At 38.6% G+C, this 13,956-nt stretch overlaps 2 protein-coding genes and 11 non-coding genes across 13 annotated transcripts; 11 read left to right on the top strand and 2 right to left on the bottom strand.

The window, feature by feature from the left end:
• Nucleotides 1–1,745: 1,745 nt before the first annotated feature.
• On the bottom strand, nucleotides 1,746–5,034 carry LOC111467777 (probable WRKY transcription factor 3). The gene is made up of 4 exons (XM_023112838.1): nucleotides 4,532–5,034; nucleotides 2,844–3,553; nucleotides 2,586–2,741; nucleotides 1,746–2,160 (listed from the first exon to the last, which is right to left on the bottom strand). The coding sequence occupies exons 1-4, from the start codon at nucleotides 4,856–4,858 to the stop codon at nucleotides 1,950–1,952; spliced, it is 1,404 nt and encodes a 467-aa protein (XP_022968606.1). The 5' UTR covers nucleotides 4,859–5,034; the 3' UTR covers nucleotides 1,746–1,949.
• Nucleotides 5,035–6,486: 1,452 nt separating this feature from the next.
• LOC111467343 (eukaryotic translation initiation factor 5A-4-like) lies at nucleotides 6,487–8,490 on the bottom strand. The gene is made up of 5 exons (XM_023112196.1): nucleotides 8,232–8,490; nucleotides 7,695–7,817; nucleotides 7,539–7,595; nucleotides 7,360–7,434; nucleotides 6,487–6,874 (listed from the first exon to the last, which is right to left on the bottom strand). Exons 1-5 carry the CDS (start codon nucleotides 8,352–8,354, stop codon nucleotides 6,773–6,775), a joined length of 480 nt encoding a protein of 159 aa, XP_022967964.1. The 5' UTR covers nucleotides 8,355–8,490; the 3' UTR covers nucleotides 6,487–6,772.
• Nucleotides 8,491–9,141: 651 nt separating this feature from the next.
• TRNAW-CCA lies at nucleotides 9,142–9,213 on the top strand. The gene has a single exon. It is a non-coding gene; the product is annotated as a tRNA-Trp (tRNA).
• A 140-nt stretch (nucleotides 9,214–9,353) lies between these two features.
• On the top strand, nucleotides 9,354–9,425 carry TRNAW-CCA. Its single transcript has one exon. It is a non-coding gene; the product is annotated as a tRNA-Trp (tRNA).
• A 561-nt stretch (nucleotides 9,426–9,986) lies between these two features.
• On the top strand, nucleotides 9,987–10,058 carry TRNAR-UCU. The gene has a single exon. It is a non-coding gene; the product is annotated as a tRNA-Arg (tRNA).
• Nucleotides 10,059–10,382: 324 nt separating this feature from the next.
• Nucleotides 10,383–10,454, top strand: TRNAW-CCA. Its single transcript has one exon. It is a non-coding gene; the product is annotated as a tRNA-Trp (tRNA).
• Nucleotides 10,455–10,933: 479 nt separating this feature from the next.
• TRNAW-CCA lies at nucleotides 10,934–11,005 on the top strand. Its single transcript has one exon. It is a non-coding gene; the product is annotated as a tRNA-Trp (tRNA).
• A 583-nt stretch (nucleotides 11,006–11,588) lies between these two features.
• Nucleotides 11,589–11,660, top strand: TRNAW-CCA. The gene has a single exon. It is a non-coding gene; the product is annotated as a tRNA-Trp (tRNA).
• Nucleotides 11,661–11,849: 189 nt separating this feature from the next.
• TRNAW-CCA lies at nucleotides 11,850–11,921 on the top strand. Its single transcript has one exon. It is a non-coding gene; the product is annotated as a tRNA-Trp (tRNA).
• A 189-nt stretch (nucleotides 11,922–12,110) lies between these two features.
• Nucleotides 12,111–12,182, top strand: TRNAW-CCA. Its single transcript has one exon. It is a non-coding gene; the product is annotated as a tRNA-Trp (tRNA).
• A 140-nt stretch (nucleotides 12,183–12,322) lies between these two features.
• On the top strand, nucleotides 12,323–12,394 carry TRNAW-CCA. Its single transcript has one exon. It is a non-coding gene; the product is annotated as a tRNA-Trp (tRNA).
• A 609-nt stretch (nucleotides 12,395–13,003) lies between these two features.
• Nucleotides 13,004–13,075, top strand: TRNAW-CCA. The gene has a single exon. It is a non-coding gene; the product is annotated as a tRNA-Trp (tRNA).
• Nucleotides 13,076–13,723: 648 nt separating this feature from the next.
• TRNAW-CCA lies at nucleotides 13,724–13,795 on the top strand. The gene has a single exon. It is a non-coding gene; the product is annotated as a tRNA-Trp (tRNA).
• Nucleotides 13,796–13,956: the final 161 nt, after the last annotated feature.

The following is a 13,956-nucleotide window of genomic DNA, read 5'->3' as shown; positions in this document are numbered from 1 at the left end:
AATAACCCATTTTTAATTCACACTTTTTTTGCATTTTATTTAAAATAAAACAAACAATTGACTAAACGAAAGAATATGAATTTAAATCAATTTTTAACTTACGAGAATATTTATATTAATATCTATTTTTCAAATCTAATATAGAATACAATAAGAAAAAGTTGGATGGTGTAACGTATAAAAACAAAAAGTTATAACACTTTTTTGAAAATTCCTAATTTATATATATATATTTTGTTTTAGGTATAATATAAGTTGGATTAGTTGAAGTGATGGGGATGGGAATGGGAATAAAAAAAAATGAAGGGACTAAACTGAAATTAAGGATAAAATATAGGATTAAAATATAAAATATAAGAGAGGGTGTCTGGAAGAATGTGCATTTAGGAGGGGAAATTAAGAGTGGCGTTTAGTGTTTGGAAGAGATTCGGGAACAAAATTAAGAGCGAAATTGAAGAAAGAATCATTGGAGGGTAAGGAAAAGTCAAAGAGGATCAGATGGGCAATAATTAAATAATTGCTTGCTTGAATTGGGAGCAAACTAAAAGTGTCCGCCAAATATTATAATATCAAAGACTTCAGTGCCAAAATTGTAAGATTCTTAAAATATATCCACTTTTTTCTTCTCATTTCAATCCATATTTTGCAGAAACTTTTGGATTTTTCCCAATTAGCTTTTTATTTTTTCAAAAATAAATAAATATTTTAGTTTCCCAAGCTTACTGTTACCCGATATTGTCAGATCTCATATCTGAAACATTCATTCTAAGGATGTGTAAACTTCTCCATGCTAGATAGTGTTTCAAAATATACACTAAAATTGGATGGTTGATCAAAATAAATAAATGCATGTTTTACCTATCAATATTTTACTTGAACTTAAAACGAAATCAACCTAAAAAACCCGAACTAACCCCACCCAAACATTTTATGATCGGGTTGGGTTTATTGAATTGGAAAAAATTACTGTCTAAACAATCGAGCTAGGTCTAAGAAAATGTTTATCCAACCTAACTTTTGAACATTATCAGTGGTAAAAGATTTGACACGTTCATAATACAAATGCGACTGTAGTTAAAATGATAGTGGGGACAAAGCAAATTAAAGGGTGAGGGGGACACATTTGAAGTGTTATAAATGATGGAAACTATAAAGAGAAATGGGTGGGTGTATTTCATTATGTAACTTGTGGACAAGCATGTGAAGCTTTTATTACATCCATGGGGCCTCTCCCATATCAACTCTTACCATCACTAGCTCATCAGTAAAAAATTTCATAGTTGTATAAGACAACCATGTACAAGCATGTAAATGTTAACTGTCAGTTAGATTCTCCTAAGTCGTATAAGACAACCGAATATACGAGCGTTCAACAAATTTCATAGTTGACATGTGCGTCTCCAGACCACATCTGAGAATCATACAACAAAGTTGAGCTTGTTCATGTCAATCGAGCCATTTCATCTCAGCCGATGTGGATAACAAGTATATTCTTTCTAGAGTTGTATTGGTTGTGGTAAAGAAGTTGATGGCGCTGATCCCTCTGACCTGATTTGAGTCCTGTAGTAGTCCAAGTCAACCACTAGTATATATTGTCTTCTTTGGGCTTTTCCTTCAAGAGCTTCTCCTGTAAGTTTTAAAACGTGTCTGCTAGTAAGAGATTTTCACACCTTTATAAAGAATGTTTCGTTCTCCTTCCCAACTGATGTGAGATCTCCTAATGACGGTAGCTCCACCCAAAAGAGAATCACAATCATAAGTAAATAATATGGAATCATTTATGTGTATTCTCATTTACAAAAGAATGCAACAGTAAAATTTGATACAATATGTTTCATTTCCTTTTTAACTCTATATTAACAAATGGACAAAATGGTATATCTTGATTTAAAGTATGGCTTTGGAAGTGGGAAATATAGAACAAACAGACTGTGTTATTTGTTCTTTCTTTAACAGCAGAAGTCTTTCTCAGTAGCTGTATTTTGTGATTTTAGCCCAGGAACGTTACTGTTGGCTGTACCGTGGCTGCTGATTTTACCGGCTGGAACGTCGTGATTGTGTTTGCCCTCATACGTCGTTATCACAGCTTTCTGGTCTGTTGAAGCTCTCTCGACATGTTTACGAACATTGCATCCGAGAGTCGTGCATTTATAATAGCTCCTGCAATGGAATGAAGATCACTTGATAGAATTAGAAAAACAATCCCCAAGACAATCAATCTCAAGCACACATTGTGAACCTCGAAGGTGTAGTCAAAAGTGAGTCAAGTGTTGAACAAATAGGATACTTTGTTTGAGGGTTCCAAAGAAAGGAGTTCGAGGGCTCTATAGGAACCAAGGGAAGCTCTATGGTGTACTTTGTTCGATGAGAGGATTGTTGGGAAGGAGTCTCGCATTGGCTAATCAAGAGGATGATCATGAATTTATAAGTAAGAAATACTATCTCCTGAGACCTTTTGGGTAATCTAAAAGCAAAGTCGTGAGAGCTTATGCTCAAAACTGACAATATCATACTATTGTGGAGGGTCGTGGTTCCCAACAGATATGGTAGAAATATGTATTTTTATAACTTGAACTATAACTCACCTGGGGTAAGGGTTGCCTTTAACCGTTTTCTGCCCATACTTTCGCCACCGGTAGCCATCGTCCAACAAATCGACTTCACTTGTAGTCTGCACAATGATTCGGGATTCTGTGAGCGTCCTATGAGAAGACACTGGCTCGACCCGAGCCTCGGTGTTCCTGCATAATTAAGAAGATTGTGCATTGATCGATCAAGAAACAAAAGGCAGCTATTACCTAACAAGTTCAAAAGGTATATTCTTATACATAAAAGTTCCATACCTTCTCTTGGCAGCCGGTTCGTCTTCATCGTTTCTATTCGGTCCAGTTTCTACCTCACCCCCTCCCTCACTGTCACTAGCATCCAACAACTGTCCATGTGTAACGAGGTTCGATTCTCGATCCTTCTTCACAACGGAAGACACAGCTGACTGCTCATTCAACTTATTCAATCCACTCTTTATTTGAGAATATAGGTCAGTGTTTCCATGAACACTTGAATATCCATTAGAATTTCCAACATCCTTTGCACGCTTGTTTGGTTGAGGTCGTTCGTGGTTGTGTTCACCCTTATAAATAATTTCAGTAATGTGGCCTTCCAGAGATCGTTCGACCTTTTTCTTGACAGGACAATTCGGGTACGTGCACTTGTAGTAGCTTCGAGGAAATTCACTGCCCTTCACTTGTTTCTGCCCATATTTCCTCCAATTGTACCCATCATCAGCAGGCCTATCGGCATTACACGAAGAAGAAACCAATCTCTGATCGGATTGAGAGATATCCGACGACTCCTTCGACACGACTGCAGAGTTCAAGAATTGTAGTGGCACTGGCTGATCTTTAGCCTTCTCGCTCGGAAATACGGTCAAAAGCTTTGAGGAGGCTGCCGAGCCTGCAACTGAGTGTGCTTGTATTTGCTTATGAGAATAGGCTTCAACAGCCTGCAGGGTAACCTGAGCCAAAGCCTGCTGATGGGTCAATCCAAAAGTTCCCTACAAGAAAGCCATACAGTAATAAAGACAGCATTGTCATATGCAACTTTATATGATAAAGTCATTCAGTACCAGGAATCATTGTCATCAAATCAGTCAAATCAGTACTCTAGTATATAAACATGAATGAAATTGGTTGGGATGGTGTTCAAGGCTCATCGACTTTCGTTTAACTGTCGTTAGAATGTCCCTCCTCTAAGTTAGACTGAGGTGAATTCGTCCCTAGATAAAAGATTGTGGGAATATGAAATTTTAATTCCTTGGCTGGGAGATTCCACATCGCTTGGAGATGAGAATGAAATATTCCTTATAAGGGTGAGGTTTCTCTCCCTACAGACGTTTTTAAAATCGTGAGACTGACGACGATAAGTAACGAGCCATCTGTTACAAATGGTATCCGAGATAGACACCAGACAGTGTGTCAGCTAGGACGTGGGACTCCAAGTGGGTGGATTGTGAGATCCCATGTTAGTTGGAGAGGGGAATGAAGCATTCATTCTAAGGGTAAGTTTCTCTCCCTAACCGACGCGTTTTAAAACCGACGATCCGTAATGGGCTAAAACCTAATCCCACTTGTTCTAGACTACAATGGAGTAAGTCACACAAATGATGTTTCACTGACTATATAGATTAATGAATCAAGAACAACATAACAGATTTTCAGAGGAGATCTTCTGGGAGCCGGGATCAAACCATTGATCTTTGACATAGAAATTAGAGTATTATCGAATGAGCTATGCTAGAGCCAGCTCTAGAGGATATCGTTGATAGGGACTACAACTATTTTGGTTCTTCCACTATGAACTAGCTCGAAAAAGAAAACATAAGCCATGGAAACCGACAGCATTTGAGACAGAACGTGCTCAAGATGCAGAATCAGTTGTCCCCAAAAGCCATAGAAAAACAATAAAGAAAACATAATCCTTATTTTTCTCACTGTCAGATAATCAGTTGGCGGAGTGAATCTTAAGCAATTACCTGATCAGGCGAGAAAAGCCCCGGAGAATCGGGCAGACCAGCAGAGTCCTTAAGCTCGGACGCCGTCGGAGGAACAGCCACCGGCGACGTCATAGCACCGGCGAGAAGCTGAGAAAAAGACTTGCAGTCATCGGAATCGGAGAAGAAGCTCGAGACAAGGGTCATGGGTCCTGGGCTAAACCCGAGTCCCAAACCCGGCCCACCGCTTAAGAGCGACTCCATAGAGGTCCGTGGCGGCAGATTAATAGTGGGCCGCAACGGAAAAGCTTTAGATTTCAACGGCGACGGCACCGACGACGGTGGCAGCTTATCTTCATCATCACCCATAGAACAAAATTTCAAAAGGCAACCGGAAAGAATCAGGTCTTTCAGGTTCTGGGTTTTGGTGTCGGGATCTGAAACTGAGCTGAAAGAGAAAAACAAAGTCAACGCCGCAATGCACGAAAGAGAAAAAGGGTAATTAAATTAATCCAAAGAAGAAATTTCGTAATTCCCTTTTTGTTTCCATGTTCTAAAAATCTCAGAGCTTATACCCCTCTGATTAGACAAGACAAGTACGCCTCCACATTAAGGCCACAAATATGACAAATTTTACCTCAAAAATATCTTCTTTTTTTTTTTTTCTTCTTAATTCACCCGCAAACACTCTAGAAAGCATATGAACAATGGGATTGGCCTAGTGGATTGGAGGGAGAATCTATAGCACGTCTTTGCTGGCCACTAAGCTAGGCAATAAGTCGAGGAGTTGAGCTAACTTGCAACGAGAATATTTGATGTGTAAGTCAAAGTTTACGACCTAGAATAGAATATCACATGCCTTTAGAAATTGACGAGTCTTATTTACGTATACACTTTCTACTATCTTATTATCAATACTATATCCTGAATTGTAGAAAAAATTAGAGAAGAAAGTGGTGAGTACCTCAACTTGATTAGTATTTGGTAATGAGTTCAACAGGTTACTTGTCGCATACTCCTTGATTGTGCCTCCTTAGCTCGGTTACCTTGATAAGCCTCATCAGGGACTAGATTGTATGAGTGATTCACGTTGCCTATATAGTCAATGTAGACTACGTGCCTATAAGTTCCTAATCATTACCCATAAAATCCTCTGTTATCAAATCTCTATAATTGCATAAAATTTCATGAATATATAAAAGATTATTTACAATAATTCTAATTATCAACTATTCCAAAAGTAACTAAATTATAACTTTTATTTTATTTTATTTATTTATTATTATCATTTTTCAGCGGGTGAGGTGCAGTTGGGCACAACGCAACACGACAGCCAGGATTAAGCTGTGGATTACCTTTAAAAATATCAACCACCACCACCCACTCGCAGGACTGAGGGTGAAATTGTAATTTTCATGAGAGGAGAAGGACAAAATCGGAATAGAATCAAGATATAGGACATAGTGGCTCTTATATGGCCAGCTGGCACCGAATCAATGGATGCGGTGGTGAAGTCGAATTAATGTTCCTTTGATTTTGAAGGAAGAGGCAAACGTCGTAAGGACCACGGGGATGGAAAAAAATGCAACAAAATGCCAAGTCATTTTCCTATTTATTTAACCACTTTCATTCTCAAGTACATAAAAAAATTAAAAAAATAAATCGTTTTTCCAGTTCATACGCCATATATGAACACGTAGCTATTAATTTAATTAAAATTCATTACAAACGTAAGGTTTATAAAATGCAATTGTTTTAGAACTTAAAAAAATAATAATACAACTATGGCATATAAGAACATTAATATCCTTTAAAAAAAAAAAAAAGAAATTACGATTGATAACATATTTTTAAAATACTCTAAGAGTTCTATAAAAAAATTTAAAATTTTAAAAAGTATTTTTAAGACCGTACAAAATTTACCTGTATGGACCTGGCTTTCTTTCATTTTCCTTTTATATCGGCACACGTACTCATGGCGCCGTACACAGCAAATATATGAACAGTGTGTATCTAGTTGAAGTCCCCAAAAGAAAACATAAAATCAAGCTTCAAAAGACCAACAAAGAATATCTGTAATATGACAGTAGAACAAAGTAGAAACCCCTAATGGCAAATAAATATTATACTTCATCAGAAACCATGAACCTATCATCCTACAACTCTTAAACAACCATAGCAGCCATGAAGTTTACATAAAGAAGACTAGCCAAGAACCAAATCTTAATGCAAACAGCAACAAGGAGGCCAAAAATTTTGCTGCTTTCTATTCATCAAAAGAATCTATTTTGGGCCAATGTCCTTGAGAGCGCAGATTTGCTCCTCTCCCATTGAAGACATGACAGTCACAATCAGATCCTTCCCCTCCGCAAATCCATCCTTGATCTGCATGAAACACAAGGTAAAACACAATCAATCTTCAAAATTATGCCACTCATTGCCTATGGCAGCTATTGTTCTTCCGAATAAGACCCCGACGTGCAAGGAACGGAAAACTTGCAGATCAACATAAAATTATTTATCAAATAACTCCTTAATCAGCCCCCTAGAGGTTAGTACTAAGCACAAGATATCAATATTAGACACTCGTATAATTAGATTTGATCTTTATATAGAAAAGCTCCAAATGTGATTGGTTTGGAATCATGGGTTCTTCTTCTATCTATCTAATGATATGAAATCCAAACCCATAAGCATAATGGAGAGGGGGGATAAAAAACAGTCGGCCATCCACGTTTAGAACTCCAAACAAGTACCGGATAATATACTGTAAGGAGTGGAGGAAATAAATAGTTTCGCCCTAACAAGCAATGTGGTCTTCACAAGGCAATTAAAGACAAATTGAACACAGCAGGACAAGAAAATTGTACCTGGGACAGCAGACTCTCATCCGATGGAAGCCTCAGGTCATCCTTGGTGTTACCACTGTCCGTCAGCAGGCTAATCTGGGAAGTTTTCATTGAAATTAGAATTAGCTACAGTATTCAAAATGGATGGACGAGCAAGGGAAACTGATACAAAAATATAAAGAAAGAGAATTTGATCATACAAATCCATCCTCAGAGATATCAATGAGCTGGTAGTCAGTACGGTTGACATGGGGAACCTGTGTTTTACAATTACAAGAATCAGAAATCATAAACTTGCACAAATAAACCTACAACCTGCTGGAAAAGTATAAAACGGAAAGGAAAAAGAATCTTACATCACAGTTGTGTGAAGAAGGGACGATATCTTCAAGCTTTTTAGCGGTGAAAATGTCAATGGCAACAAAGTGGCATTTAGCATGTCCGTGCTTTCCCGTCTTTGAGGTTGAAACCTCAACAACCTACAAAACAGCAATGCGTAAGTCTTAGGCCAAGATTGCTAATTGAAGAACATAAATACAGCATAACAAATAATATGCAGAAACCACGAAAGACGAAAGCCCTAGAGAGAAACAGATCGAAATATGGTAGCTTCAAGCGATTCATTAGTTTCATTCTAGCAAACATGTGATCTATGGAAAAAAAATCTAAAAGTAAAATCATAGAAAATCAAAGAAACACAATTAACCGAAAATCACAGAACAAGATTGAATACAGAATAACCCTTGAAAAAGCTATATAAATAGGGCAACAAGAAAAGGAAAATTGAAGCAGAAGATATAACGCATAGATATCACATGTTAAACAAGAATTACATGGATAGATGGGGCAAAGAATGGGAGCAAATTGAGGAAAAGAATGAAAACAAAATAAACCTTGCAAGGCCTGCCCTTGATGACTATGTAACCATTCTTACGGATGGTTCCAGCCTGCTGTGGAAAAGTCTTGGAAGCTCCCGCGTCGGCCTTCGACTCAAAGTGGTGCTCCTCGTCCGACATGGCTCTGTATGAGAAAAGGTGCAAAGAGGAGAGTAGACAGAAAACTAATTAGGCTCAGAGACGTGCGCCAAGGGGGCAGACGAAAAGATGCGAATTTATATGCACGAGAAAAACGAAGAAGAAAAAAGGGGTAGTGAGAATCCTAGGGTTTCAAACATCAAAAACGCAAATAAATACCTTAGTCAGGATTATAAGATGAACCGTCCAAATTGATTTGACAAATATTAGATTACATTTTAATAATGTTATAGAACATTTATTCGATTAATTAAATATTTACATTTTTTAAACCATTAATATTAATTAAAAAAAAATGGAGTACTACTAATGGACCAGTGGCGGAATGGTGGTCTTCGAACTTTGGTTCAAAAGGTTGCATCGGCTTGGACAGAATTTTTACAGGTCGCGTAGGCTAAAACTAGGACAGAATTTTTACAGGTCGCGTAGGCTAAAACTAGAATGATCAATGGTTAAAGAGATCCATGGCTCAATTTGGGCTTATTTATAGGCTTGAAAGTCACACATATGCTCATTTAGGGAATGATCATGGATTTTAAGTGAGGAATACTAACAACATTGTTATTAGGTATTTTGGGGAAGTCCAACGCAAAGTCATGAGAACTTATGCTCAAAGTGAACAATATCATACCATTGTGGAGAGTCGTGTTCATTCTAACAACGTGGAGGTAGTGTAATTGACTCCAAATTTGAAAGTTGCGTGTTCGATTCAAAACCTTTTCCATTGTATATCCTCGTATCACTAGAACTAGAGTGACATATTCATAAGGGATCCGTGGCGCAATGGTAGTGCATCTGACTCCAGATCAGAAGGTTGCGTGTTTGGTTCACGTCGGGTTCAAATTCTTGTTTCCCACTTTTTCTAGCATTCCTTTTTTTGATAATACGAATCTTCCAAATTTAACCTTTACCATTGCATATTGGGATTGAGCTTAAATTATAAGCCACGTAGCACTAGGACTAGACTCACATATTGGTTAGGGATTTGTGGCGCAATGGTAGCGCATCTGACTCCAGATCAGAAGGTTGCGTGTTCGATTCACGTTGGGTTCAAATTCTTGTTTCCCACTTTTTCTAGCTAGCATTCCTTCTTTTGATAAAACGAATCTTCCAAATTTAACCTTTTCCATTGCATATTGGGATTGGGCTTAAATTATAGGCCACGTACACTAGAACTAGAGTCATATATTGGTAAGGAATCCATGATGCAATGGTAGTGCATTTGACTCCAGATCAAAAGGTTGCGTGTTCAATTCAGAATCTTCCAAATTTAACAGGTTCCATTGTATATTTGAATTTTGCTTAAATTATAGACCAGGTAGCACTAGAACTAGACTCATATGTTGGTAAGGGATTTGTGGTGCAATGGTAGCTCGTCTGCTCGTTTGACTCCAAATTAGTAGGTTGCGTGTTCGATTCATATCGGGTTCAAATTCTTGTTTCACATGGGATTGGGCTTAAATTATAGGCCACGTAACACTAGAACTAGACTCACATATTGGTAAGGGATCCGTGGCACAATGGTAGCACGTCTGACTCCAGTTCAAAAGGTTACCTGATTGAGCTTAAATTATAGGCCACGTAGAACTAGAACTAGACTCACATATTGGTAAGGGATCTGTGGCGCAATGGTAGTGCATTTGACTTCTGATCAAAAGGTTGCGTGTTCAATTCACGTCGGGTTCAAATTCTTGTTTCACACTTTTTCTCTATTTCTTCTTTTGATAATACCAATCTTCCAAATTTAATCTTTTCCATTGCATATTGGGATTGAGCTTAAATTATAGGCCACGTAGCACTAGAACTAGACTCACATATTGGTAAGGGATTCGTGGTGCAATGGTAGCGCGTTTGACTCCAGATCAAAAGGTTGCGTGTTCGATTCACTCAGCGTTCCTTCTTTCTTTTGATAATACGAATCTTCCAAATTTAACCTTTACCATTGCATGTTGAGATTGGGCTTAAATTATAGGCCACGTAGCACTAGAACTAGACTCACATATTGGTAAGGGATCTGTGGTGCAATGGTAGCGCGTCTGACTCCAGATCAGAAGGTTGCGTGTTCGATTCACGTCGGGTTCAAACTCTTGTTTTCCACTTTTTCCCTAGCATTCCTTCTCTTGATAATACGAATCTTCCAAATTTAACCTTTTCCATTACATATTGGGATTGGACTTAAATTATAGGCCACGTAGCACTAGAACTAGACTCACATATTGGTAAGGGATCCATGGTGCAATGGTAGCATGTCTGACTCTAGATTAGAAGGTTGGGTGTTCGATTCATGCTGGGTGTACCCTTTTTTGGGCTTAAATTATAGGCCACATATACTAGAACTAGACTCACATATTAGTAAGGGATTTGTGGTGCAATGGTAACACGTTTGACTCTAGATCAGAAGGTTGCGTGTTTGATTCACATTGGGTTCAAATTTTTGTTTCACACTTTTTCTCTATTCCTTCTTTTGATAATACCAATCTTCCAAATTTAACCTTTTCTATTGGGATTGGGCTTAAATTATAGGCCACGTAGCACTAGAACTAGACTCACATATTGGTAAGGGATTCGTGGCGCAATGGTAGCGCGTCTGACTCCAGATCAGAAGGTTGCGTGTTCGATTCACGCCGAGTTCAAATTCTTGTTTCCCTCTTTTTCTAGCATTCCTTTTTTTGATAATACGAATCTTCCAAATTTAACATTTTCCATTGCATATTAGTAGCGTGTCTGACTCCAGATTAGAAGGTTGCATGTTCGATTCACGTCGGGTTTGGGCTTAAATTATAGGCCACGTAGCACTAGAACTAGACTCACATATTGGTAAGGGATTCGTTGCGCAATGGTAGCGCGTCTGACTCCAGATCAGAAGGTTGTGTGTTCAATTCACGGTTCAAATTCTTGTTTCCCTCTTTTTCTAGCATTCCTTCTTTTGATAATACGAATCTTCCAAATTTAACATTTTCCATTGCATCTTGGTAGCGTGTCTGACTCCAGATCAGAAGGTTGCGTGTTCGATTCACGCCGAGTTCAAATTCTTGTTTCCCTCTTTTTCTAGCATTCCTTTTTTTGATATTACGAATCTTCCAAATTTAACATTTTCCATTGCATATTAGTAGCGTGTCTGACTCCAGATTAGAAGGTTGCATGTTCGATTCACGTCGGGTTTGGGCTTAAATTATAGGCCACGTAGAACTAGAACTAGACTCACATATTGGTAACGGATTCATGGCGTAATGGTAGCGCGTCTGACTCCAGATCAGAAGGTTGCGTGTTCGATTCACGCCGAGTTCAAATTCTTGTTTCCCTCTTTTTCTAGCATTCCTTTTTTTGATAATACGAATCTTCCAAATTTAACATTTTCCATTGCATATTAGTAGCGTGTCTGACTCCAGATTAGAAGGTTGCATGTTCGATTCACGTCGGGTTTGGGCTTAAATTATAGGCCACGTAGCACTAGAACTAGACTCACATATTGGTAACGGATTCATGGCGTAATGGTAGCGCGTCTGACTCCAGATCAGAAGGTTGCGTGTTCGATTCACGCCGAGTTCAAATTCTTGTTTCCCTCTTTTTCTAGCATTCCTTTTTTTGATATTACGAATCTTCCAAATTTAACATTTTCCATTGCATATTAGTAGCGTGTCTGACTCCAGATTAGAAGGTTGCATGTTCGATTCACGTCGGGTTTGGGCTTAAATTATAGGCCACGTAGCACTAGAACTAGACTCACATATTGGTAACGGATTCATGGCGTAATGGTAGCGCGTCTGACTCCAGATCAGAAGGTTGTGTGTTCAATTCACGTCGGGTTCAAATTCTTGTTTCCCACTTTTTCTAGCATTCCGTCTTTTGATAATACGAATCTTCCAAATTTAACCTTTTCCATTGCATATTGGGATTGGGCTTAAATTATAAGCCACGTAGCACTAGAACTAGACTCACATATTGGTAAGGGATTCGTGGCGCAATGGTAGCGCGTCTGACTCCAGATCAGAAGGTTGCGTGTTCGATTCACGCCGAGTTCAAATTCTTGTTTCCCTCTTTTTCTAGCATTCCTTTTTTTGATAATACGAATCTTCCAAATTTAACCTTTTCCATTGCATATTGGGATTGGGCTTAAATTATAGGCCACGTAGCACTAGAACTAGACTCACATATTGGTAAGGGATTCGTGGCGCAATGGTAGCGCGTCTGACTCCAGATCAGAAGGTTGTGTGTTCAATTCACGGTTCAAATTCTTGTTTCCCTCTTTTTCTAGCATTCCTTCTTTTGATAATACGAATCTTCCAAATTTAACATTTTCCATTGCATCTTGGTAGCGTGTCTGACTCCAGATCAGAAGGTTGCATGTTCGATTCACGTCGGGTTTGGGCTTAAATTATAGGCCACGTAGAACTAGAACTAGACTCACATATTGGTAACGGATTCATGGCGTAATGGTAGCACGTCTGACTCCAGATTAAAAGGTTGTGTGTTCAATTCACGTCGGGTTCAAATTCTTGTTTCCCACTTTTTCTAGCATTCCGTCTTTTGATAATACGAATCTTCCAAATTTAACCTTTTCCATTGCATATTGGGATTGGGCTTAAATTATAGGCCACGTAGCACTAGAACTAGACTCACATATTGGTAAGGGATTCGTGGCGCAATGGTAGCGCGTCTGACTCCAGATCAGAAGGTTGCGTGTTCGATTCACGCCGAGTTCAAATTCTTGTTTCCCTCTTTTTCTAGCATTCCTTTTTTTGATATTACGAATCTTCCAAATTTAACATTTTCCATTGCATATTAGTAGCGTGTCTGACTCCAGATTAGAAGGTTGCATGTTCGATTCACGTCGGGTTTGGGCTTAAATTATGGGCCACGTAGCACTAGAACTAGACTCACATATTGGTAAGGGATTCGTTGCACAATGGTAGCGCGTCTGACTCCAGATCAGAAGGTTGTGTGTTCAATTCACGGTTCAAATTCTTGTTTCCCTCTTTTTCTAGCATTCCTTCTTTTGATAATACGAATCTTCCAAATTTAACATTTTCCATTGCATCTTGGTAGCGTGTCTGACTCCAGATCAGAAGGTTGCATGTTCGATTCACGTCGGGTTTGGGCTTAAATTATAGGCCACGTAGAACTAGAACTAGACTCACATATTGGTAACGGATTCATGGCGTAATGGTAGCACGTCTGACTCCAGATCAAAAGGTTGTGTGTTCAATTCACGTCGGGTTCAAATTCTTGTTTCCCACTTTTTCTAGCATTCCGTCTTTTGATAATACGAATCTTCCAAATTTAACCTTTTCCGGGATTGGGCTTAAATTATAGGCCACGTAGCACTAGAACTAGACTCACATATTGGTAAGGGATCTGTGGCGCAATGGTAGCGCGTCTGACTCCAGATCAGAAGGTTGCGTGTTCGATTCACGCTGGGTTCAAATTTTTGTTTCCCTCTTTTTCTAGCATTCCATCTTTTGATAATACGAATCTTCCAACCCTCTTTTTCTAGCATTCCATCTTTTGATAATACGAATCTTCCAAATTTAACATTTTCCATTGCATCTTGGTAGCGTGTCTGACTCCAGATTAGAAAGTTGCA

The sequence above is a fragment of the Cucurbita maxima genome, unplaced genomic scaffold, assembly GCF_002738345.1.
Source record: "Cucurbita maxima cultivar Rimu unplaced genomic scaffold, Cmax_1.0 Cma_Scf00034, whole genome shotgun sequence".
Lineage (NCBI taxonomy): Eukaryota > Viridiplantae > Streptophyta > Magnoliopsida > Cucurbitales > Cucurbitaceae > Cucurbita > Cucurbita maxima.
This window is presented reverse-complemented; position numbering and strand designations above follow the sequence as displayed.